The sequence below is a fragment of the Prinia subflava genome, chromosome 2 (assembly GCF_021018805.1).
Source record: "Prinia subflava isolate CZ2003 ecotype Zambia chromosome 2, Cam_Psub_1.2, whole genome shotgun sequence".
Classification (NCBI taxonomy): domain Eukaryota; kingdom Metazoa; phylum Chordata; class Aves; order Passeriformes; family Cisticolidae; genus Prinia; species Prinia subflava.
This window is the reverse complement of record NC_086248.1, coordinates 69,835,050-69,861,784: the sequence shown is the minus strand read 5'-3', so window position 1 is coordinate 69,861,784 and position 26,735 is coordinate 69,835,050. Positions and strand designations below refer to the sequence as shown.

Sequence of the window (26,735 nt, the reverse complement as noted above, 5' to 3'; positions counted from 1 at the left end):
AGAAAAGTTTTGGAGAAAAACCTGAAGATCAAAAGAATGACATTTCCCCTCTTGTGAGTAATAATTATGGATTTTTTGTAAATGCAGCTCTTATAACCAGAGACACTCAAAAGCCCTGAAATGTTTCAATCTCAGCATGTCAGACACTAACCCCAATTGGAAACAGAAAGCAAGCTGTTTGCAATACTGTAATAAGCTGTGGCAATTTTGTTATTTTAGATGGGAAAGTTAATGATGAGACACAAATGCAAGTTGTTACAAAGCCTTTGAGAATAAAGCTGTATGCCCTATATTCTCCTCCCATGCTGTTCCAGTTAAAACCATACATGCGGAAGGACAAATGAAAATGTTGCCATGGTGATCAGAGCAGTTACCAAATCATGTACACTGTAGGAAGGATTCCCTAAAGAACCTTATTAAGCATTTTGTTGCTCTTTTTTAATAAATATTTTCAGAAAGCCTTTTTTTATTTCATTGTCAATAAAATAGCTACTCAGTTAGCTCAACCCTATTTCTCTACCCCCCAAATAAAAACACATCATACATTAAGAAATGTTCTTGTTAAAAGTTAGGAATGGTATTCTTAGGCTGAAAACTTTGAAATAGGAACCAAGGATCAGCATTCCAAAAATAAAACCTGTTCAAGACACTTGAATGTTTTTCAGCATAGTTATGTCAAGCCTGCTAAGATACTGATGTCTTCAGTACTGCCCAGTTCAAAAACCACATCTTTGAATGAAAGACATCCCAAAAGCCTATTGGTTAAAAGGAATAAGGTTGTGTAGGGGGTTTTTACAATAATATTTCATGAGAGACATGTGATGAGTTCTGCCAGCAGCAGAAGCACCATCCAAAGCCCCCTGTCTCGTGTGCCAGACTAGGAGCTGAACACAGTGGGTGAGGCTCATTATGCAACTTGAATGGCAAGGAAAACAAACCCTGTCCAACGCAGACCTCTTGTATTTCCACCACACAAAACAGCACAACAGACATCGATGGAAATTGCTAAAAATAAGCTGGAGAAGGGACATGCACTTTGGGGGAAATGGCTTTGTTCACCAAGCAGCCCTTTTCAGCATCTAAATTCAGCATTTAATATCCCAAGGCCCTCAATTCTCAGCTAGTTTTAGGCCTTGCAGGTATTTGTTTATGGGATACAAGTTTGTGCAGAGGAAGGGAGGAAGCTTGATGTGTTATGGGTGGCTGTTCCGAGTCTCAGCTCATACTGGTGCAGTTCTCCAACAAAATTGTCTCCTGCTTTATGGGGCTAGCTGATACACTGGACTTATCAGGTACTGCAGTGAGACAACTGTCCTAATGCACCAGACTGGAAAAGAGCTTTCATTGTTTTTAATAAGGAGAAGAACAGAAAAAAATGTCTGTAAAGTAACAGTTGCTCCCATCAGGTGCCTTGCATGAGCTTAATTTTGCTTCATGAAGAAGGCAGTCTTATTTCACACCTCATTCTTTTCCTCTCACTGCACTTTAAAGTCAAAACAAAAAACGTCCCAGAACCTCCAGAAATTACTTGCTGACAATTTAACTAATCTGCAGCCACAAAATACACAAACATAGTGGCTGTCAACAGCACAGTGATCTCGCTGCATATCCTAGAACAACATTTATTGATCATTACTCTCCATCCCCACAAACTCCTACTCTCATGGGCAAAAGCATGTAGAGGGCTGCTCGGAAAATTTAATTCCCCCCTCCCTGTGCTGTTCAGAGCAGTTTTACATCCCCCACTAAAACACTCAGGAACACTTATTTCACAGTTCAGTTTACTTTCTAAATAATTTAAATCATTACCATTCAAAATGAGATACAAGCAACCACATTTTTCTACAGTTTTATTGATGCAATCCTGGTCCGTGACTATACATCTTCATTCTGCTCGTAGCCACAATGGCACTTTACTAGGATTGTGTTGTAGTCAAGTTTCTTACAGTCTTCAGAAAACATATTTATAGACACCACTTACTGTGTAAGACCAATCACTCTAAACATTGTAAATCACTGGGATTTTTTCCTAAATAGTGCTACTTGAGGAAAAGGTACACTATTCTCTTTAGATAGAAATTTGTAAAGGCAATTGAATTGAATTCACCTTCCAAAGAAAATAAGAATATTAAAAGTAGCCTCAAGAATTGGTATGACTCATTTAGGTCCCAGAAAAATCTATAACTGGCAAAGATATCTACAATTTGATACTGTACTTGATATTTTCATTAGGACCAAGAGAAACTTTATGAAGAACTGAAATTAAACTTGTACATTGCTCTAAAAGATAACCATTACCTTGCATTTTTAGGTTTTTGTTTTTTGGTTTTTTTTTTTTTTTCATTTTAGGGGGGCTTTTTAGCAGAACTTGCCCCACCTTACAAAAATACTGTAGTTATGGGGTAAGTATTGACATCTGAAGAAGAAAATGCTAACAGCATGCAACACTGTTACCAAGTTTTAGCAGATGACATTTTTAATTGAAAACTGACTCAAAGGATAGTACAAAAGAGTTTCTTCTCCCTAAAGGGATTTTCAGATGCAGGTACAGGAATAATAAGGGGATCTTCTCCAATGTGTGCATCACAATATGCCAATAAATCTGCTGCAGCCTTGGATACCTAATAGAAGAGAAGAGAGAACTACTGTAACACTCAATTCCAAACCAATCTGAATTGCATTAATATTTTTCATAGAACAAATGATAATGGAAGCTATTGTAAAACAGGGAGTAGATTGCTTTATCCTTTAAACATAAGACATATCTCTCAATCTGCTCTTCCTAGGCCTAGTAATCCTTACATACATTTTATCTAACATAGTGACATAGATGGTATCAACTGATATCATCCACATCAAGCTGTTCCTGTCCATCAGAAGGAGGTCAGCAGCACAGAGTCATTAAAACATTTATACGTTAACCACCTATAAGTAATAGGGATTCTCCTTGAAGTGTCTGTTTCTGTAGAGAAACCTGCTTCAGCTCTTACTTCAAACTGATTGCTTTTAAGGTTTTCCACACACACCCTCTCTCTCCACCCTGTGATCCTCTGGCTATAAAATAAAAAGTTATTTAGGCACATGACCATGGGATTAAAAAAAAATAATAAATTGGGAACAAAACTTGAACACCATGTGTCATAGCTCTCATTTAAGCTAAATACTGCTCTTCTCAATGAAGTGAGATTAATGTCTTCTGCTCATTCAATTACTATAAGTAGTTCTTTATTCACAGCATTCATTTAAACTTAAGCACTACCTTAATATTTTTTAACTTAATATTTTTATACTTCTAAAACAAATAATTCTCAATAATTCTCTAAATTCAGAACATGAGTTTATGCTTACTGAAAGTCTACAAAAATACAAATACATACAAAAATGTAGCAGTGTGTTGAATATTTGCAATGCAAGCTATTTTGCATGAAATGAAAAATGAAATATTAAACCTTGCAAATTTTGCAGCTTTGTGCCACAAGATGATTGGTGGCAGTAGGCCATAGTGACTCATTTATTTTTTCAGGAATTTAGAAAGTATATACAATTTTTTTTTGTTCTGCTCAGTCAGTAAGATATTCACAGCTATCTGTATCTCTTCGTTTTGGTGAATTATTGGGTTTTCAATATTCTGATAGTTGAGAAAATGAATTCTGGAGTCTTTACAAAGAAGTCTTTTCTCTGAGCACCATGAAGCTTGTCCCCTGTCAAACACCGAGATCAGCATGTTTGCACAACTAGAGTGAAGAGAAAAAACAAATCACATTTCTGGTATTTTTTCTAGCAGATGTGTCATCAGTGTTAGCTTTAAGCTTCCCCACACCCTGCTTGCTTTGACATGAACCCAGCCCATAGTAGGCTTCACATTAGACCTATGAAGTCAATGGGTATGAATCACAATTTGCATGAAATTTAAATGAACTTTTGAAGACAGTTACGGTCTCTTTATTTCTTTATTTTCGATTTCTGAATGCTTTTGTAGCATGCATAAACCTATAGAGAATCTGTGATTGGCACTCCAGTATGGACTATCCCCCTAATGGAGGAAATAAGAGTGTTAAGGTTATTTAAAATTAGTTTGTCTTTGAATTGGCCTGTAAGACATAAGGGTGGCAGAGACATTACATGTGAACAGAAGGCTGCTGGGCACAGGTGAAACAGAAAACTGAACAAATCAGAAGAGAGTTTCACAAGGACCAGTGCTTCTCAAGAAAGAAGCAGGTTAAAAAAATGTGGAAAGTTACAGACCTCAAAGTACAAAGGATTGTAATGATTTCCCTGTGATGATCTTGTTTGTTCCATGCATGGATAAGCAACATTAGCCCAAGTATATTGCTTTTCATTCAATGGAAGAGAAGTAGTTTCAGAGCTCATTCTTAGAAGGGACAAACCCCATAATATAATTTCCTGTTTCTCTACGTATTGCTATGCTTTGATATGATATAACAAAAAAAAAAAAAAAAAAAAAAAAAAAAAAAAAAAAAAAAAGTGTTTCACTAGAAAAAGCTCAACATACATTTTTGTATCTAACTTGTCCTGTAATGCTGTCCCGTAGGAAAGTTGTGAAGCAGAGTAACACATGCACAGAATCACCTGGGTTGGAAAAGACCTTTCAAATTATCAGCCTTTGACCTAACACCACCTTGTCAACTAGACCATGGCACTTGGTGCCACATCCAGTCTTTTTTTAACTCTAGGGACAGCAACTCCACCACCTCCCTGGGCACCCCACTCCAATGCCCTATCACCTCTTCTTGTGAAGAGAAACCCTTCCTTCAATGTCATCGTGTTTAAGTCACATTTTAGTTTGCTTTTAAACAAACCATAGTAAAATGTATTTAAAAACAAACCTGCAACAAGAAACTGAGGAACGTGATCATTGTCACAAACTAAACCTGTGCTAGGCCATATATTTTCATCCTTTAAACAAATAAAAGGTTTTGAGAGGAAAACTCCTCCCACCGGGATTACAAATAGTCATAGAAGTGAATTATAACCATTTTTTCACCACAAGTAGAGTAACTTAGGCCTGCACAGTGGAATAATGACCACTCCCAGCAGGGAGTTCAATGAGCTGATCACAGTCCAGGAGCAATGAAAACACGAGTCCCTGCGGCTGTGAGCAGCGTTGGCCAAGTGAGACGTGTGGCCCAAAGCCCAGCAAAGCACAATATTGCCTCCAGCAGGTTCCCTGCTCAGTGTCATTACTGGGGAGAGCAGTGGTGGAAGGCCTGTGCACTGAGCATGGCACCAAGCAGGGATGGCTGCTTTGGCACGGGCAGCACCCAGGGGTGCCCCGGGGCCGGGGCCGCAGGCTGTGCCACACGTATGGATGTGCTGATTGTCCCCTTGTGCCATGGAAGGAGTTACATGGAGCCCCCTCCATCGTAGCTTTTACTCCCCTTTGGGGTTATTTGTAGCCAAACTTTGCTGGACAGCTTCAAGATAGCTTTTCCTAAGAATTCAAATAAATGCCTGTGATTTGAATATTCAAATGAAGCTAACACATTTATCATGTCAGCTTTCCTATGCAATATGGCTTGGTCTGCAAATTTAAAGTAATTTATACATATTGCAGAAGTGGCTCATGAAAAAATCAGACTCCAGTTTGATTGATGAATTCTATCAGAAAGTTAACATTTAATTTTTAAAAAATCTTTTAAGGTGTGTGGATTAGAAGAGATGGAATATATAGGTATCACACCAATCTCACATTTTGTAGAATTGCTTTTACTCTCTGTAGCAAAAACCACATCTGGTTATCAAATTAACAAAAGGGGGGAAAAATCCAACAAAACACTCAACCCTGATGTTTTAAAGAATTAGTCTCAGGAGGACTGTGAAATTTTACCATTATATTTCAGAATAGCAGAGGTGATAAAAACTGCCAGAGTTAGAACATCCTGTTAGCTGCACTAATAATTACAAGCTTCAGCGACAGGGCAAAATGCTGCAATTACAATGTCTTCTGCCTTGTCATGGATTGTGACTAATTACCACCCTTGCTACAACACCCACTCTGCTTATCCTTTACATCCAAAACAAAGAGATTCACACACATTTATTGGCATTCTCACCGTTCATCTCCCAACACTATTCAGACCAGTTAGGAATACTTTCTATCTTCCTAAGGAAAAAGAAAATGGAATGATAACTGATATGCCAAGGGTCTTAAATGTCAGAGCACTTTTGCTTTTCTGGTTGCAAAGAGAAGATTAAGTAGTGCTTTAGTCTGAGGACAACTCTGGTAAGCACCAATGCTAACTTTGCTTTCTCAATTTTACTGCTAGCATCTTTAGAAGACACATTATTCTACTAGTCACAAGGCCACTGTTCATCTGATTTCCTTTGGTGTTTCCTAGCTTGGAATCTGCATTCCCAGCTTCCTACTTACTTCTCCATTGTAACTCCAGCTGTTCCTTTGCCAGGTAAGGCAGGTTCAGTTATAATCCTTCTGGGATTCCTACAGTTTGCAAAAAGCCCCCACAGTAATCCTCCTTGCAACTACTGATCAATATACCAAGAACTCCATCCTCCTCTTTTGAGTTTTTCAGTTTCTTTCACACCTCAGCAGTGAGTTGTTTTTGTGGAACCTCAGGACACAGCACTGCTTTGCTGCTCTGACTGGCTAGAGGACTTACTAGGACTTCTTAAATTAGTTGAAAAATCCAAAACACAGTGGGGAGTCTGCAACTATCAATGTCCTTCTAACTACAACACTTTAATTGAGCAGACCCAACTCTTGCTGGTTACAGCAGCTGCTGTGCATGAAAAACAAAGTGCCTCTGTAGTAGAAAAATAAACTGGAACTCCTGATTTCCCCAGTTAATAACACAGACACCTCTTCAATGTTAGCAATGTGGTCTTGCCTACTGTGGCAATAACAACTTGGCTATAGCTATTTGCAGAAGAATGTTTAATTAAATTATTTGGAAAGCCCTGATCTTTTGTTAGATGTCTAACTAGTTTAATCAGATGCAAAACACCAGCAAAAAAAATTAAGTAAGTTCATTTATCTGCCTTTACAGTGATGATTTGAGAACTTAAAATCTCCTGTTGAAACCACTGGGAAGTCTCTTGGTAAAATTTGGCTGTGCTGAAACACTTCACTGATTCAAGATTAAAAAAGCCAAGCAGATTTTGAAGGAATAAAAAGCCAAACAACCACTTCTCACAATCCTTCATACTCTTGTTCAAAGAAATTCTAGAAATCAAGGCATTTCAAAAAGTTATATTTGTTTTATGTTAGGATAGGTACCCTCATAATTCTGAAACATGTCAGATTTTCTTTGGTGTGTTTTTGGTCCCAGGCTGTTTTAAAAGGTGAAATAATCACACTTTCAATCTACCTGTTTTTAGATCTGACACATTTGCTAATAACTGTGAGGTTTTTAATTAAACTGGCTATAAAAATAACCTGTCTTTCTTGCATATACACTAAAGAATGTTATACACCTAACTGAGGAAGCCATTTGCATAACTGACCTAATGATGTGGGACGTACAGTTCCCACTCTATATATGGGAACAAGTTTAAGACAAACTACTAAGTATCAACTACTTCAAATGTCAATAAACTGGGCCATCCTTTTCCAACCCCTTCCTCTGCCACCTACACCCTCCCTTGTCAGTTCTATCCATGAAGCTGCAATAGGACCTGAGTTGGGACTAACCAAGGCAGACCTGCTTTTACTGCAGGAAGCAAACACCTGTCCCTGTGAAGAGCTGATGTGATGAATGTGTGACACACTGTGAAATAGAGAAACTACTTCTGCAAATTCAATGGTCTTGCAAGACATTGCTAAAAACTGCCACAAAACAGAGTGATTTAAATTTCTTTTTTCATATGAGCAAGACTGACCACTCATGAATTGCGCTAATATTTCTGAATTATAAATACTACTTTTCTTGCTGGTGACTTAGTGATCTGAGACTATCTTAAAAATCATAAATATGTACTACCATCCCCATGCTGACTACATGCAGCACACAGGATAGATGGACAAACAGACTGCATTAAGACTACATGAAGATTTTAATGTACAACATTTCTAAATTGTCCTACTGACTTGATAATCTCAGTTACAGTTGTTTGCAGAGAACTGGGCAATTTTAATGCATTACTGTTTAAGGATGGAAACACTAAAAACTTCTTCCTTTTAGAGACTGGATTTTTTAATCAAAATACTTATTCCCTATTTTCAGAATCAGAGAGCAAAAAAAATGGGCATTGCTTTCTTAAAAAGTTCTGTGGCATTATTAGCTTCTAGGTGCTTGATATTTCACAAAATTTTAGCCTAGTGGAAAGCAGAAAGACATGCAAGAATAATCCACAGGATTTTTTGATTAAAAAACCTGAAAACCTCTTTTTAATAGTGCCTTTAACAATAATATTTAATCCACATGTGTTTAGAGGCATGATGAAGCCAAATCTTCACATACATGTTATCAAGTGTGACGAATCATAACTGCACAGTGCAATCATACACATTTTTTGTGCAATGACATCTGCACTAAAACAAGACAAAGCAAAGCAATTCATCTTGTCTCATCATTATTCAAAAATTTTGCAATATCTTAAAGACTTATTCCAATTCTTAAAGGAGAAAAACCAAGAAACCAGAGCTGCACTTAAATTTAGCTACAGGTGACGAAGAAGAGCACCTGTGCATCCACCAGCTGATTTAAAGTATTTCACAAAATACTACTTTTGACAAATGTAACTGACACTCACATAGAAGCAGACTTGAAGCCAGGCTTTGGAAATTGCTTCACTAGAACCCACCAGTCAGTATGTAACTCACTCACAGTACTGAACATTGTTTTATTGCTCAACATAGATTCTTGATTTCTTCATTATTAAAGGCATGCTGTTCCACAAACTACTCAGTGAATTCAAAATATCAACAATAAGTCCAAGTTTACCTTCATTCTATCCATGTATGCTTCCATTTTTAACTGCTCCACAGCTTTCCTGGCTTGAGAAATACTGGTTGTACTGTTTGACACTAGTTCCTTCATTTTGTTTTTCCTGGAAGAGACGAAGTTGAGACCATTTAAAGAACAAATGCAAACGCAGCAATCCCTGAGAGGACAGTTATCTGAACTCTAACCAACCCTCGCCCACCACATCAACACTGGCAGGTTGTTGGTCATGAATACAAAGCAGACACCATTTATTTCTGTTCTCTTGCTCCATGGCACCTTATTGCATTACATATTTGCATCCTCAGTAGTCAGCATTCTGCCTGCACCCTGCAAATGACATACAAATGCAGAGCACATGACCATGACTTCAGTGTGAAAATGGTTGCCCTGGTTCTTGTTGCCAACACAGAACAGCTGTTCACAAATAGACCTTGCAGGCATTGCACAGTTGGGCTCCACGCCCCAGTTACACCTAGAAACACCAAAACAAGCTCCGAAATGTGTGCAGTGGAAATGAATGCCACTCTGCTCTCACCGAGCATCAGAGAGAAACTGTAAGACAGAGAACGAGTCAGAGTTCTGACTATCCATAAAAGAAGTTTAGAAATGACATAACAGATTAAGAAGAAATAATGCAGTGGTTTCCAACATTTTGCTTAGACACCCCAGCAAAGTCTAAAGATGACTAAACCCAGTACAGTATGCTCTGCAGGATAGGAATGCTTTCTTTTTTAAGAGGTCTGCAGCTCTTGGGAAGGGACATCTAGGTATGTCAGCGTTTGGTTCTGTTGCATTGCTACTCCCTGAGGGATTAAGAGTAAATCAGCTCAATATCCAGCAGTTCTCAGCACTGTTCCCAAATGAGTCAAGACATCCACATTCAGACCTTGACTAACTCACAATATTCATGCCAGAGGTGGTCTGCATGTTAGACCCCCTTGTGCTGGCCCAGCACGAGGAACAGTCACTATTTTGAAGTCACTGGAGGCTGGACTAAGGCCACATGGAAAGGTGATGGGATACAGATGACCTAGACAGGTCCCAGACTAGTTGTACTACCTAGTAAGACTGGATGATGAGGTTTCAATCAGGCAACATTCCCCTGTGGTCCTTCTCCCAAGTGCCACCTGAAGCCAGATTAGGCTGGCACCAAGCCTCAGAAACCAATACAAAGTTCAGCAAAATGCAAAGGACACAGGGTGTGAGAGGCAGACGGGACACAAGAGGAAAACACACACAAGGAGGCATTTTGCACTGCTACCAAGGCAGTTTTAGGCTCAGGCCTTTCAAAATGAATACTTCCAGCTTATTTCTGGATAAGAAGCAAACACCTAGAACCACACAAAGTTCCCTTCTTGAACCTTGATAGCTTACCTGATCCAGTCACTGGGGTGTAAGATACAAACAGGGAATAAAGTAGGACACTGGAAATGCTCTTGTAAAAAACCCTGTACGTACAATGTCCCTGGTTAGACTCAGGAGAAGTACACAATCCATAGTACAGAAAGAATGGAGGAATAATTTTTGAACTACTTTGATTTTGCAAAACACAAATGCTCAGAGACAAGGCAAAGACAGTTGTTTCTTCTCACAGCCTGGTATGAAACAGACTGTTTCTAAAAATCAGTAACCTGTGCTGTTATACAGGATGGTGAAATACAAACGCCATGATGCGCCATGCTCAACACTAATTTGAAGAAACAATAGAATCTTTTTCTTTCAGGTCTATATAAGTCAAGGCAGGAAATGCTACTTTAAAATATATTAACTGTGCCAAACAAAACAAGAACTTTAACATATGCCAAGACAAAGAACAGATTTTCTGCATATACATGTGTCATTGGAATGGAACACAAGTTTCCCCCTTGCGTGCTCTGATGAAATAAAATCATGTCAGAACACAGCAGGTTCTTTGTCTTCATCTTTGTTTACAATTTTTAACTCATATTCCTCATAAGGCACAGGACTGAATACATGTGGAGGAACTGGCTTTGCATAAAATGCCTTGTACTGTATGAAAATCCACAACGAAGCCACAGCCTCCGATCAATTTTGAGACGTGTTTTAACTTGCAGTGGAAAGCCAAACAGCAGAAAGGATACAAGACAGTCACTAAAGGAGAAGGTTCTGAATTACAGCTCATCTCTGGACTTCTTGTTTGACTCAACCCCCTCACTTTTAAGTATCAACCTATCCATAAAAATGAGAATAAACATGTTTAGCTTTGTTTACAAAATGATACCCCCACAAGAGTGAATCATTTAAATATTATCATCTCCACATCTACCTTGCTAATGATCACAAAGTCAAAAAAGTCAAAGCTAAATCAAGTCAGAGGCCTTTCTACATTTGCCACATACATTTAAGTTAAACTGAATTAAGCAACTGCAACTCCTTGAATAGTCCAGAGAATTCCAGATCTCCCAAGCTTTTCTGGCAAAACATTCACTCATACTGTAAAAGCTATAAACATTAGAGTTAGACAATTTGAACTGTCACTGGCTACAACAAAGTTGGCAAGAACACTGTTCATATTACTTCTAGCCAGTGTTTAAGCACTTAAAGAATAAGGATTGAGTTAAATCCATAGTTGAATTTTGAAATGGCTATTAGGCATAAAAACACTTCTAAAAATTCAAACCATGTTTCTAAAGCAATGCCACAAAGACACTATAACCTTACCTATAATCTGAAACACCAAATAGGAAAATGTTTAAAAACAAAATATGTATCTTGCCTACTAAAGCTTTTCACAGTATAAGAAAATAACTGGAATACGAGGCTTCATAAAAAAAAGAACTTTAAAACCAAGAAAAGTCTGGCACTAGGCATTTCAGACACTGGAGAAAATTACCACTTATCCCCAGCAAGAGGTTTGTTTATACTCTGAAGCACAAACATTTGTTCTGTTCCAAATCCTGTTCCAACCTTGGCCTTTACATGCATTTAAATATTTAACTACTATATTTCTGAAAGTGTTTAGCATCCATTGAAGTTTTTAATTTCAATTTTTTTACAGACAGGTCTGGTTCCATAACTCTGTGAGACTGACTTCTTCTCACATACCAAGCTACATATACCTCTACCTTCTCTCACTCTCTGCAAATGCAATACATATCTGTGCATTATTTAAGGCCCTATTAAATATGGTGTGATGTTGACAGTGAGAATTGTACTCACTTTCAAACCAGGCTGTGATAAAGGTCCTTGTTCCAGACAAAGCTTTGTATGACACTTGATTCTGTTCTCCTTAGGACCTATGATAGTAATCTTAAGCTTAATATTTATTAATGAAATAAAATTGTTACTTAGAAATAAAGCTCTGGAGAGAACAGAAATTTTAATTACCAGAGAATCTATTACACACCCATCCCTTGGAATGCGAGGAAGCCTCTCCTTCAAACACCCTCTCACAGGATGTTTCGTCTGAGGCTGCAGCCGGACAAGTGGATCTGATCCTCTCTCCTGAGATGACTCCTCTTGAACTGTCCGAGTATTCTCTAGGCCTTTAGTCCCACAGGAAGGCACATTTATCTTTATATTGTACCTGGGTGAGCAGTCTACAGGATCATGGAATGGTTTATGTTGGAAGGCACCTTTAAAGATCACCTGGTTCAAGGCTCCTGCAATGAGCAGGAACATCTCCTACTCTAACAATAGTGCTCAGTGCCCTATCCAAGCTGACCTGGAACATTTCCAGGGATGGGGCATCCATCACTTCTCTGGGCAACCTGATACAGTGTTTCACCACACTCACTGTAATTTTTTTTCCTTATATCCAATCTGAATCAACCCTCTTTTAGTTTAAAAGCATTACCCTTTGTCCTTTCACAACTGGCCCTGCTAAAAATTCTGTTCCAGCCTTTCTTTTAATCTTTTAAGCCTCTTTTTATTACTGAAAAGCTGCAATAAGGTCTCCTCGGAGCCTTTGCTGCTCTGGGATGAGCAATTCCAACTCTTTCAGATATTTCTCATAGGAGAGGTGCTCCAGCCCCTTGATATCCTGGTGTCCCTCCCTGGACTCGCTCCAACAGGTCAATGTCCTCCCGTGCTGGGGACCCCAGAGCTGGATGCAGTGTGGGGTGTCACCAGGGCTGAGCAGAGGGGCAGAGTCATCTCCCTTGACCTGCTGGCCACATTGCTTTTGATGTTTAAAAGGAGTAACTTCTCCCCATCGTTTGAATGACCTAAAACCCCTTGAACCAGAAATTCCCAGCTGGGTTTGCTCATTGCTGGCTGTTTGTCCGTTGTATCAGTACAGGCGCACACAGGTCCTGATAATCACTGTAGTTACAGTAACTGTGCTAAGGAGCAGCCTACATGCAGCCTACATGTTACTGCTGCAGCCAGCAGAGCTGGATGATACAGGAGCTCACTTTTCCAGTGTATTTCTCTGCAGCACACCGAGTTCATTGACCTGGTCTCTATTGATTCTTTTCTGTTAGGGGAACACCGACCGTGCTAACAAAGAACAGTGACAGCAGCCCCACGGCCTTTTTGAGCCAACCAGTTTCTGCTGACAGGCACCCCACACCAGAGAGCCCTTTCCTGAAGCACCACGCCTGAAAGCATCGACAGCCTCGCAGCCAGCTGCATTTTCTGGCGTGATGTTTTGTTTACCTTACTTCATCCTTTTCTGGGTGCACGTAGCTCATGTGTGCTGAAGTTCTTCATTTCCCAGGCTCCTAAAAATGCTTGTGAAGAGAAGCTTTTCCTTTTTTTGTTTTTACAATGGATGATAGTACCCAACAGCAGTTCAAAGGCAAATTTATCTTATGATAATTCAGAGAGCTGCATAAATATTTGCAGGTATAGCTTGATGCTGCATTGGGGTAAGGAATGCAACCTTCGCTTACTAAACATTATAAATACTTGTTAGTAAAATGCAGAAAAAGTACTGGGTAACACAGAAACAAAGTTGAATTTTCAAGCTCTTTGGGATGGATTTCTACAAGTAACAGGGATGAAAAGCTACAATTCCCCCTCTCTAGCTCCAAGTACAATCTTAAAATGCCATACTATAAAAGTAACCTTTAGAATTCCATCTAAAAAGCCCTAAAACAAATTGCTGCCTTAATCTAAAGTGATGGACCTGAAATTACTAGATTAGAAAACCTGTGGTGACAGCTCCAAAGAACACCTCCCACACAAGCTCTGTACTTCTTGGACCACACAGCCCAATAGGAAAGTTAACCCCATCATTCAACTGAGTCCCAGGGACATTAGGGGGAATCATCCCTGGATAATGACCTGCAAATTACATCCTAAATTTAGGAAAGATCGTCACATTTCATTATCCACTTGCAGGAACATAAACAGCAAAAATTACAGCCTCACAGCTCTTCCATGCCAAACCGGTATACCAAAAAGATTAAAAGGGAAAAAAAAAAAAAAGTGGGGGGGGGAAGGAATGGAAGTGGAAGTGGAAATGGAAATAAACCCAACTTCTCCTGCTATCTCAGTTCTTACTCTAAGATTTACAGCAACTGACGTAGCTCTGTAAAGAGAGAGGGAGGGTAAGGAATCCTTTTCTTTCTCTATCTTGTGGCTGCACAAAGAAATACAAGAGAATTTCTATAGCTTTTCACTCCATCTCGTAAGGAGAAGCTCAGGAGTACAAGCAGAAATTATTAGATTGAAAGCAAGAACTATTGTTCACGATAAGAAAATAAATCAATTTTCATACCATAAACGTGGTGACTTTGAAAATAACTTCTCCTCGTGTAACTGCAAATCAGCAAAACTCCAGTTGTCGTCTAAAATATCCAGGCAATTGTCAAGTTCCACAAATTCTTGCCACCATACCCAAATTTTTACTCAAAAATATCATCTTGCTTCTCACCATTAAAAAATCAAAGGAAACAATGGCTGAACTAATGTGGTATTTCCCAAGGACAATCTTTTCGTGCAATATTATTTATCATCAGCATCCAGGTTATGCCAGCATCTAGCCCAGCAAACCATCATAGATTTGGAAAGTCTGAGGCAGAAAGATTATTACTCGATACTGTTTTACCTCTTTGGCTAATTTTAAAAGATAGCTGTGAGCTTTCAAAGAAATACACAGGGAATTTTGATTATTCCACCTGGACCGCGCTTAAAAGGGGTTTGAACAGAATTGTAGCCTACAAGGTAGGGAGAGCGCCTCCGGGCAGCTCGGCACTGCATCACCTGCAGGGCAGCAGCGTTTTCCAAGTTGTTATTCCGAGTTTTCTCTCTCGCTGCACTGCCCTAATGGCTCTGCTGTGCAGCAGCTCCGGCACCACACACCAGCGATTCCGGCCAGCAGCAGCCGGGCAGCGGGAGTTATTCCTCCGTCAGCGGGAGCCAGCAGCGGCAGAGCGGCCGCTCCCTTGAGCCTTCGCCGCGGGCAGCTGACGGAGGAAGGAGCACGCCGGGCAGAGACCCCCTCCCCGCCGCCCGCGGGATACCTGGGCTCGGGGCGGCTTCTCCGGAGAAGGCTGCTCCCGCCGCTGCCGGCGACAGCGGAGCGCACAGCCCTCCGCCGACCCCCGCGGGTGAGGGGAAACTCCGGCCGCCGCCGGCGCTCCTCCAGCCGCAGCAGCCCAGGGACCACCGGCGTGCCGGGCGGAGCGGCCAAGGGATTCCCAGGACACCAGCGCCGACGGCGAAAGCCCCGCGCGGGAACCCCGGCCCGCCCTGCGCTGGGCGCCCCGCCCGGGCCCGGGCACTCCTCCCGCCGCCCCTCCCTCACGGCGCAGGCCGCGGGCGGCCGGCGGGGGCACAGGCGCGGCGGGGGCGGGGCGGCCCCTGCCAGCGCCCTCACGCTCCGCCCGCCTCTGGCCCTCCTGATTCCTGCCGCAGCCGGCTCCGGCAGGCGCTAGGGACCAAGAGATCATCCAGGTGTTCTCAAGCAGAATCACAGATCACAGAAATAAAATCAATTCGGTTGGAAAAGACCTCTGAGATCATCGAGTCCAGCCTTTGATCGAACACCACACTCTCAACTAGACCATGGCGATAAGTGCCATACCAGCCTTTCCTTAAACACATCCGTGGACAGTGACTCCAGCACCTCCCTGGGCAGTGCATTCCAAAGTTCAATCACCCTTTATGTGAAGAAATTCCTCCGACTGTAGAAACTGAACCTCCCCTGGCACAGCTTGAGACCATTCCTCTCATCCTGTCGCTTGTGACCTGGGAGAAGAGCCCGGCCCCACCTGACTCCAGCCTCCTTTCCGAGAGCGGCAAGGTCTCCCGAGTTTCCTTTTCTCCAGGCTAAACGTCCCCAGCTCTGCAGCCACTCCTCACAGGACCTGAGCTCCCTTCACCAAGTGAATTTCCCTTCTCCGGACATGCTCCAGCACCTCAGAGTCATTCCTGGACTGCGGGGCCCTGCACACGAACACTCACGGTGCAGCCTCACCAGGGCCGAGCACAGGACAGTCGCTGCCCTGGCCTTGCTGGCCACGCTCCTCTGATCCAGGCCAGGGTGCCCTTGGCCTTCTCGGCCACATGGGCACAGCTGGCTCACGTTCAGCTGGGGGCTGCCCAGCACCTCCAGGTGGAAGTGGCACCAGGCACTTCCCAGGCACTGTGCCCCCAGCCTGTGGCGCTGTACCTCGAACTGCAAAGCCCGAAAGGCACCGGGGTTTGGGGTGAGAGCCCGCAGTGCCTGTCCTGCCCTCACACCGAACAGCAGCAGGGTGATGTAAAAAGCCTGCCACGAGGAATGGAACTGCTGTGAGAAGGGGCTGCTTAGACTCACCTTGTCGGGGCTAGTATGTCAGAACAATACAATTCAGCTTCATAGATCCATTTTATATGCTGCTCCCTGTAAAAGCTGTACATGGCAGCAGGATTTAAAAGTGCCAATTAACATTTCTAACTAAAAATTTTGTCAGCTGTGATAACCCATTGCCCAGATCACCAGAGCCTCGTTATTTTTTCCCCCATTAAGATGGCTGTTCCCTCTGGAGGGCTGTATGTTTTCTCCTACCTACCCTCAGCACTTCTTCTCATTCCATCATAATGGAGCAGAAATTCCAAATAACATTTGTTTTCTATATGGAAGAGAACAAGGAAGAATCCTAGTTTTAAAAGTGCTTTGGAACAAGGGCAGCCTCTTCTGAGACTGACTCAATGACTTTTGGTGTAGTGGCTTGGTAGGAGATGCAACAGGAAGAAGGTAAACATCACTAAATATAAATAGGTAAGTTCACTTCCCATAATTAGAGTTCCAGAACTGATGGAAACCTCATTGACCTACACTGCTGCTCTTTCATTCATGTTCAACCACATCATCAGTCAACAAAAGGCCCCACTTCATAGACGGGATTTACATGCTGTTAGACAATCAGCACACTAGATGGTTCCAATCACGAGACTGTCGTCATCAGAATATTTTTACCACTGGAGTCTAATAATTTTGTACTTAAGCTAAAATATAAAGGTGGGAAATAGCTGCTTTAAAATGTATTTTCATCATATACTACACAGATATTTCTTTTAAATTGCAGTCTTTTAAATCTGCAAACTCTTACCTTCCACCACAACCAGAAGTCTCCCCTACAGGTAGCTATTATGGGTATTATAGTATATTATGGGTATCCCCTGGAGGCAATACCCACAATAGCTGAGACAAATCTCTAGTCCTTGAATTAACATGAACTTGGCTCTAATGAGCCTTACATGAGCTTCAGTCAATTGCATTAGAGAATTAGGATTTATTTTTTTTTCTGGGAATGCTAGCTCAAAGCTGAAAACAGTAAGCAAGCTCCTGTTTTACTCAATTACTTTCTGCTGTGTAGTCGTCCAGAATAGTTTAACAGTCTAATCAGAGCAGCACATCTCATTTTTTATCTTTTTTCACAATTATGAAATACACAACAGAGCCTATTACAGAAACTCTGATGCAAAATCAGTGCCTTTCTGACCCCACTCCAGAGCACTAATGGCACATAAATCTCTAAACAGCAGTCATCTGTCAGTAGTTTGTAACTTAATATAGCAACGTAAAAAAAGGCGTCTGAACGTACAGAGGCTTCCAGTGGATATTTTTCAAGGCAAGCAGAACTTTTAAATAGTAATTAATTGATTGTTTTTGTGACAGAGTAGCAGCATATGTAAGAAGGAAAAAAACCCCAATGCAGCTTTAAGCAAAAGAAAGCATGAAGAAATTGAAAGGCAAACTAAAAGTTTGTTAGTAGCAAGCCAGGTAATATTTCCTCCACTGTTTCGCTCCATTGTTATCTTTTGCTATTATAATTATATTTTGCCTAATTCAATTCAGGCTTTCTTTTCCTTCTGTTCATTGTCATGGGTCTGTCTAAGCAGTGGGTCTCTAAATGCAAGATCAGGGCTCCCTTTCAGTAATGGGTTGGAGACTCCCTCTCCCCACCACAAGTGAATATCCAGCTATTGCCTCCCTTTCTCACCACATCTCTCTACTATCAGAACACAAAGGTCTGGATTAACCACAGACTCCTGCAATCAGATAGACAGGCCTTTCCCCATAAACCTCTCCCAAACCCTGGCTTCCAACAGAAAGAGCCTCACATCCTGGCAGATGCCTCCCCAAGATCCCAATCTTTCAATTTCCATCCCTCTTTCTGAGAATCCAGAGAGAAGTTGCTTATCTGCCTTTGCAGCTCAGACAGGTTTTCAGTGAGAAGGCAGATGGAAGGAAGGGGAATGTCTGCTTTGAGAGCCATCTTTTCATCCAAATTCTAGGCCTGCATCCTATGGGGAGGAAGGACACATGCACACATGTGCCAAGGGATATGCGTGGAGTTTCCCACTTCCCATCTTACACTCACCACCTTCAGTTTGACAGACACACGATGTAGCCCATAAACAGAACCTTTCCATTTCATGACTTTTAAAATATGAAAGACAAGGGAATCAGCAGAAGCTAATCTGGAGGAAGGTGTGAAAGATTCCCTAAAAGAAGAAAGCTGCAACAGAGCCAAAACCATGTTTCTAATCATCTCAAAATGGTTTGATACAAAGATCTGTTTATTACCCAACAGTGTGACAGTGTATATACAAATACAATGTGGAATGTGACATTTACAAGAAATTTAAGTACATCATGCACAGACACTATTGCAATGTTATTTTAATAGTTCCAGAATATTAAGCTGAATAAATATTCCTTGCTTCAAAAAATCATTTTTACTTTTACATAAAAATATATATAATATTGCACTCTTTACAAGGCCAGCAGATTTGCATATTGGTTTGTAACAAGTGGAATTCTACTTTATAAAAAAATAAGCCTTTGTGAGCAAAACCCCAAAACAGGGAGCAACAAAAGCACCCCAAAACCACAATGTTTGTCTTTTTTCTCTTCAACAAAGCACATCACATCAACATGAGCCAGGAAGCTTTTCAGTCTGTTATTTGGAACTTACATTAACATTTAGACAGAGAAAAATATGACTAATGTCATCCCATACAATGCTGCTACAATAATATGCAGTTTAAAACAATCCATACAGTATGCAGCCACTTGCTTAATTGAACCAACAGTGAGCCTTTGTGTCTTGAACTATGGGAACATTTTTCTTAAGTTTTTCTAGTTTGAAAAGTTCTTCAACCAAGAAGTCTTGAGAATTTCAGAAGACTATTTGGAATTTTCAAAAGCAGTGTAAAGACTGCTTGTGTGTGTGTGTGTGTCACCTTCGTCACAATCTGACAATTTCATGTAAAGTGTTCTGAAAGCAGATGAGCCTTAAATGTGAGAAGATACAGCAGTTTGAATGGCAATAGCAGAACATGTCAGGGATACAAGAGCAAAGCAATTTAAAAGGAAAATGCGACCACATCAGACTGGCGTAGCATTCTTGCTTTACCATTCGCATGACTAGTAGGCACTCAGTCATGGTGCCAGGTTTAGAGGTCTTCAAATACATCAACTGAAATACTAATTTTTCATGTGGCCTAAGATTTCAAATTTGTTAAGCCAATCATGACAGAGGCTTATTTTTTCCCCCTCATAAAATAGCACCCAGGAATACACAAAAAATTTGCACAGTGTATCTGTGTGAACCTTTCCAAACCATCTGATGCTTATGAACATTGATTATTGAAGCAGTTAAGATTCAAACATTTTACAGTGTATTGAACCTCAATGCCATTAGAACAGGAGCACATCTGTGCCTTCTTTAACACCACTTCTTACAGCTCTGAGAGATAAGCTGTGTGTGTACATAATAGGTGTTCTGCCATAGAACTGTGATAGCCAACTATCACAGAGTTGGGGAGTTCACTCTGCATTGTGATCTAACCACTGTTTCATGATGCCACGAGGTGCCTACCCATCACTAAGACAAATATTTTATTGTCATCTGTTGCAAAGCCTATCACATTAACAGAAGATGGCAAAAATTACAAATACAAAGATAGCAGAAATTTGATTTTCAGCATTACAATACCATAAGATGGTGCAAAAAGCACCTACTAAGTTCTTTGCTTCTCAAAAAAAGCAATTTTAAGTGGTTGTTGATTATGTTTTGGATTGCTTATCCCAGAGCTAACCGTACTACATTCAACTAATCAGATATACAGATGTTGACATTTGAATAGATATTTACATGACTTGATGCTGCTGATATTTTTCATACTAAGAAGGGAAATAAGCATAATCAATTTTTTTAAATACTTCTGTCCAAGAAGTGATTTAAAAAAAATACAGTTGGTGTTTTATGTTGCAGCACTGAGCATTTCTTATTCACTTTGCTGGCATTGGATAGTATGACCAGAGCTTCCTGCTGACTGGGATATGCTTCAAGTTTGTGCATGCACATATGCAATCTTACAATCACCTTAGGCTGCTCTTTTAAAACAAACCTCACCTATTCAGTCCTTCTAGAGACATTCAAAGTACTCCAGAGTCCAGTTAAATGAGAGCTCCTATAAGCTACGTGGATTAAAGTGCATCGGAGACACGAGTTAGCAGCAGGCCCTGCAGTCACCCGGCCGCGTAGCTGCTGAGGAAGGAGTAGAACATGGGCAGCTTCAGGCGCTGCTGGTCCTTGCGGCACCAGGCGATGACATTCCCGTCACTGTTAGCCGTGAACAAGTGATGGCCGTCGCAGGAAAACGTAAGGCTGCAAGGCAGGACAAGAGTCTGTACCACATGGGGCTGTTTATAATGCCAGAAGACATTAAATGCCCTAGAGAGTTCAGCCGACAAAGATGAGCTGTCAGGGGAGGCCCAGTGCCTACATTAACGTGGCAATGTGTTTGCATGTATCTGCTCATCCATTTTTACCCAAACAAGCTGAACTGCAGCTTTGGCCAGCACTTCAACAACTGCTGCAGTTTAATACTCATCTCTTTGCAGTGTCACAGCAAAGGGTAGGATTAGTAGCAGAATCTTGCCCTCTTCCCTTCTGTTTCTGAAAGGAAGAATTTTCTGCAACAGAGCTCAGTGCCCTCTGAACTTGCTTTGCTGACAAAGGCAGAAACTAAATCCATCACATTTCATGACACAGCACAGGACTTTTATTCAGATGGGCATTTCTTGAGCTGTAACAGGGCTAGAAAAGCCCTTCAGTCATGCCATGGGTAATGTTAGAGAGCATGAAGGTCAGCATCCATTTACTGCCACATTTAAGCAGGAAACTTTAAATTATTCAATAGCTAATAAATCATTATCAACAAGCTTTGTGAAATATGCTGCTTAAAGGAGGTAACAAAGACAATAACTGCTATCAGACAATCTTTTTCATTTCTAAAAAAAAAAAATAATGGTAGTTTGGATTTTAAATGGTATTTTTCCGGCAGTCAAAACAGAATTTTTCAGTCAGTTGTTAGTATGCTAACGTTAAGATAAAATTTTGGCATAACTCTAAGACCTTTGCGCAGACTACTGTACCACTGGGGATATCAGAATCTCAGTCCTTTGACCATGTTCTGAAAACACTTTGGCACGAGAATTCTGCTTAACTAAATCAAGGGCACAAGCACTCCAAAATGGCAGCTTCCAGGCTACTCTGAGTTTGCCTCTTTCTCCACCATTTCCCTCCAACATCAGAAGAAATGGAAAAGGCAGCATTTTCATTTAATTTTGAGGGAGAAACACTCTTTCTATTTAAGTCTGGCATAGTTAAGATTATCTCATTTTAACGCAGATTCTGAGGAAAAAAATCAAAAATGAGAGGAGTAGCTCTGGTTCCATTTTCAGGGAATCCTGCTAATTTCCATCTGCCAGCAGCAGCAGCTAGTTATTACTGCCATTACAAGTGCAGTACACTTGTGCTCACTTTACTTTCATGAATAATTAGTAGGTTTGCATTGCTCTTTTTAGACATGGGTGTTTACCTCCTATTTTCATATTTAACACTCTGTGACTATTTTGTTGTGGTTTTCTTGGTTGGTTTGGTTTTTTTTTTTCCCTAAAGAGAAAAATGCACTCACTGTATACTTAAGATCTTTTTACCTTACAATAGGTTTGGCTGACTTCGAAAATGTTATTTCTCGTACTGGCTTCAAGTCCCACGTACTCCACAGTCTGAAAGAAAGAGGCATTTTCTTCACACTTGCTTTTACAAATACTTCAGTGATAAACAATCTATTTAGCAACTGCTAAGACAGGGAGCTGAGTAACAGCTTGTCCACCTTCTTTAGAGCCAAATACCAGCATGATGTTTGGCTATGTGCTCTCAAACTGTGAGCCTAAGTGATAGAGCATTTTAATAAATAAACACTTCAAATGCTTACCTTACAACTCCATTTTCAAGGCCCCCTGCAATCACATTGACAGACACACCTTCAGGCTGGTTAGAGAAAGCAACAGAGCAAATACTTTCCCTGCAGTGCACGTGTCCAACAAGATCACCATTAACTGTCCAAAGTCTCAAATCACTGCCTCCTCCAACTGCAACAGAACATAGCATGGGAGTATTAAAAAAATAAATCTAGACCACAGTTAAGCCCATAATATTTAAATATTCCATGGGAAAGAATCCAACTTCCTGAGAGTTCATAAGGGTTAAATGACTGAGTGATGTCTGCAGTTACTTCTCTCTCTCTCTGAGGCAGGAAGCACGCAAACCACCAAGTCACTGCAGTGATTTAGAAGCCATCACATCCTATTTATGGAACACTTTACTTACAAAGCACTATGTGAATTTACTTAATGACTAATTGTCATGTACTAACAGGGAAGGCACTAAGATGGAATTCATACTAGCTATCTAAGCAGCTGGTACTCATACTCATACCTTAGCCTGCATTTTAAGCAAAATACTTAAAAAAGAGCAAGCACAGTTCTCTTACCTGGTTATCTGGCATTACTTGATTCCGTCAATGAAATAACCCAATTTCTGCTTTTGACTTGAAAGGAATTGTCTTAAAAGGAAATGTAATGTCCCTTACTAATTACAGAATACAGTGTTTTGCAGAAAAAAAGTTTTGTGAGCTATAGAAATGGACTTGAAAGTCTCCAAGTAAGTTTAAAAATCTAAAATTTTAGTTTTCTGAAACTGCCAGAATAATGTCCTCTTGTCCTTTAATACCCCTTGCCTGTGCTCCATAATACATGGTACTCCCCCAAGAAGTTGTACCTTTGACAACAAATCTCTGTGAAAATGAAAGCAGCCAACATCACAAAATGTGAGTCTCCCAGGCCTCTTGGAAATTTCAAGTCTTTTTATGAAGAGACAAAGCTGTTGGCCTTCATATCTCTACATCATATTGACACATGTGCCTAATCACTTCTGGAGAAATTTATATGTTACTGTGTAAAAAAAGCAACATGTTGCTCCTGGGTGACTGAACACATCCTCAGATGATTAACACACATTCAGTAACTAGGTTAATTACAAGTCTCATGATTTATTTGGTCTGCAAGACAGAACAGCTTTCTTGACTGACAAATATACCTGAATCACAAACTGTTGCAATATCACCAGTGGTTTCACTAGCTGAAACTGCAGTCACAGGACTCTTGTGTCCAGCCAGACTCTGGACATAACACAGCCTGAAGAAAACAAAGGGAACAAGTCTAAATTGCATACTCATACGCAGAAAAGGTCCTTTGTGTAAAATATTAAAAATAGTTACATTCATTTCAATCAACATTTTGCACAATTATGGTATTTTTCATATTCACTATAAAATTTTAGCACCTTTTATGAGAAAAAACAGTAAGGGTTTCACTTCACAATAAGATATATACAGAACAAATTCAATTAACTTCAAAGGGGCAAAGGTATCCAAGAGTAGGAAAAACTATGTTTACGAGAAAGCTATGGGAAGGAGTTACATATATGCTTGTACCTGTTCAAATCCCATATTATGCAGGTTCCATCTTTGCTGACACTTATCATTATACTGTATGGCTTGCATACAAACAAACTTGTTATTTCTGCTGTGTGTCCATACAGGTGGACTTGCGACTCCATTTCTATCTCTGAAGGCTGAAAAACAGCAAGATAAGACAAACTCCCATGAAAAAGAAAATTAATGTCTACTTTTCTAAAAAAGATAAGCCTAATTTAAGTCTTAGATTTCAAAGAATGGTTCCCATTGCTTTTAATATCATAATTTTAGCAACTATATTCATGCTTTATTATGTTTAACACTTAATAATGTGTTAAGCCATAGCTATCACTGATCAACTTTTTGCTTCCAGTGCTTTAGCCTCAGCAAATGTATTGATGTGATCCCATGAACCAGAATGAAAAACTACTCTAGTTCTGTCTCAGTTACACAGCTTGAAGCCTGCTGATTTGTTTTCTGCAACACTGCTCTTTCCATACAACAGTTCAATGACAGTTCTCAACATTTTAGCATCTAGTGGAAGCACTTGGAAGCATAAAAGGAAAACCCAGCTCAGAAGTTGTCACTCTCTGTACAGCAAATTACTAGGAATTCCTCAAGTTGCTGCCAAGTTCTTCAATGATACCAAGCTGGAAAAACATGTAGAAAGTCAAGTTTAAATACAGAAATTGCTAGGTAGAAATTAAAGCAGCAAAATTTAACATCAAACAACACTTTTTATTCAAGTTACATAATTTGAAATGATTCAGACTTCCTGAAAACTGGCTAAGTTGAAGGAGCTGCTTAATCAGAATGCTAATGCTTTATTTAAGACAACTTGCTGTACAGAGATTATTCTAATCTTCGTAAAGGAAGAGAACACTTTTCTGCTTGTCTCCTCACCCAAGTCAGAGCACATCATCTGCATTTTTGTATAAGGGTACAGGATGCCTACCTATAGCAGGAATATGAAAAATCCTGAAAGTTCAAACAGACAAGATAAAAGTATACATATGCTCAACTCACAGGTGTAGAAAATTTACACCTTTGCACTAAAAGGGACAATCTAATCTATGTAATAGTGCAAAAGGCAATGCACTGTCTGACAGAGACCTGCCAGTTTGCTCTTGCTACTGAGCATCTCATCCATGTAAGACATTTATGAAAGAACCCAGATGTCATTTTCAGTGACACCTCACATATAAAAATCCTTCTTTAATTCTTCTCAGTTAAGGGAAAAAGGATTATACCAAAATTTTCTATAACAGCAACAGACAAGACTTGTGTTTTTATGAAGAACTGAGTTTGCTAACCTTTCTACTGTGCTCCTCCCACTTCCTTTGAAGTGTTTCCTCTTGATCTGCATTTCAACACTTGAACTGAAAGCAGCACCCACCTTTAACAGCTTCTCTCTACTATACTAATAGGAATAGTTTATTGATTCTTATAGTAACAATATTGCAACGAGACAAGCTGGAATTCTAACACCAACTGTATTAAGTTATATTAAATTCTAATCAGTCAGGTACCATAATAGGTATTTCTCACACCTGAAATGTTTTCCTTTCTTACATCCCCCCATTTTAGGTGGCAACCCCTAGAATGGTATCTAGACCTGAGAAAACATGCATATATGTATCTACCTTTAAACTGCAGCTCGTCCTGCCTACAGCACTCGAGTGGGGAATTTAAATGATCACTTCCCAGTTTTACCCCAACAGGTCCTTTAAGTGCACTGTCTGCAAGACACCCCTAACAATCATCAAGTGAAGGCTGAAATAATGCGTCCAACCAGACCCCTGTGGCTGAGGGGCTCATGCAGGGGTGACATGGTCAGCACAGATCACCGTGTCAAAGCAGTACTTCACGGGGTTTTCATCGTCGTAAGGCAAGGAAAAACAGAGCACCTGAAGCACAACATGGAGCCATTTCCGAATTCTGACAGCCTTTGAGTTTCCACACCCAATTAACAACATGATATCTACTTCATGCCCATGCACTGCATTTATATGTGAAACAGGGCAAAATATCCATGTTTCCAAGTACTGCATTATAACAAACTGTTCACTTTATCGCTGATCAGCTGACGAGATGGACACAGAACAGATGTCAGGAAGCACATTTGCACTCCCTGCAGCCCCGACTTGGGTAACTGACTCAACAGGAGCTACAAAATTGACACAAGTCCCTCTGCCTGGGACACATAAAACTGTCAGTGCTGAGAAACTCAGCAAAGATGGTCTCAAAGAACATCATCTGTGCAGATGAACAAAAATCACTTTTCACTAGGAAACAGAAGGAACTCAAACACCATAACCCCACTAACGAGATTTTCTTTTCAGCTTTGCAGAAGACAAGTATATTTAATTTCTATTAAAATAACTGCAATCCAAGTCTCAGTACAAGTTATTTACAAGTTCACTATTCTGGGGAGCAGGTAAGGTGCCTAACTTATGACCCAAATAACTAAAGCTTGCAGGCTTGAAGTCCTACTTAATTTTCTATACTCAAAGTGCTGCTGAGCTTAGGAAGTATGATTGGCAGATCACCAGAAACTGGAAGAAATCCAAGGGGAAAAAA

The 26,735-nt window shown here is 40.4% G+C and overlaps 2 protein-coding genes across 6 annotated transcripts in view; both read right to left on the bottom strand.

The window, feature by feature from the left end:
* Positions 1-2,312: 2,312 nt before the first annotated feature.
* Positions 2,313-15,487, bottom strand: GNG4 (G protein subunit gamma 4). 5 transcript variants are annotated; one of them, XM_063390448.1, is made up of 3 exons: positions 15,356-15,487; positions 8,922-9,027; positions 2,313-2,621 (listed from the first exon to the last, which is right to left on the bottom strand). In XM_063390448.1, the coding sequence occupies exons 2-3, from the start codon at positions 9,015-9,017 to the stop codon at positions 2,493-2,495; spliced, it is 225 nt and encodes a 74-aa protein (XP_063246518.1). In that variant the 5' UTR covers positions 9,018-9,027; positions 15,356-15,487; the 3' UTR covers positions 2,313-2,492. The 5 variants fall into 5 exon arrangements, with proteins under 5 accessions (XP_063246518.1, XP_063246515.1, XP_063246516.1 ...); XM_063390445.1 differs by lacking the exon at positions 15,356-15,487 and adding an exon at positions 9,170-9,322; XM_063390446.1 differs by lacking the exon at positions 15,356-15,487 and adding an exon at positions 9,201-9,321.
* Positions 15,488-18,885: 3,398 nt separating this feature from the next.
* LYST (lysosomal trafficking regulator) overlaps positions 18,886-26,735 on the bottom strand; it is a 76,035-nt gene continuing 68,185 nt past the window's right edge. Inside the window, exons 49-53 of the mRNA XM_063390443.1 lie at positions 24,174-24,313; positions 23,777-23,874; positions 22,614-22,770; positions 22,333-22,404; positions 18,886-20,998 (exon numbers count right to left, since the gene is read on the bottom strand). Of these exons, the coding sequence (XP_063246513.1) occupies positions 20,860-20,998; positions 22,333-22,404; positions 22,614-22,770; positions 23,777-23,874; positions 24,174-24,313 (606 nt within the window). The 3' untranslated portion in view covers positions 18,886-20,859. The remainder of the gene's footprint in view (positions 20,999-22,332; positions 22,405-22,613; positions 22,771-23,776; positions 23,875-24,173; positions 24,314-26,735) is intronic.

Excerpts from the sequence above, each read along its gene's own strand:
- GNG4 (XM_063390444.1), bottom strand. The coding sequence starts at position 9,152 with ATGACCAACAACCTGCCAGTGTTGATGTG. Across the intron at positions 9,028-9,123 it reads AACCTGCCAGTGTTGATGTG|GAAAAACAAAATGAAGGAAC; the intron begins GTGGGCGAGGGT and ends CGTCTCTTCCAG. Across the intron at positions 2,622-8,921 it reads CATACATGGATAGAATGAAG|GTATCCAAGGCTGCAGCAGA; the intron begins GTAAACTTGGAC and ends CTCTTCTATTAG.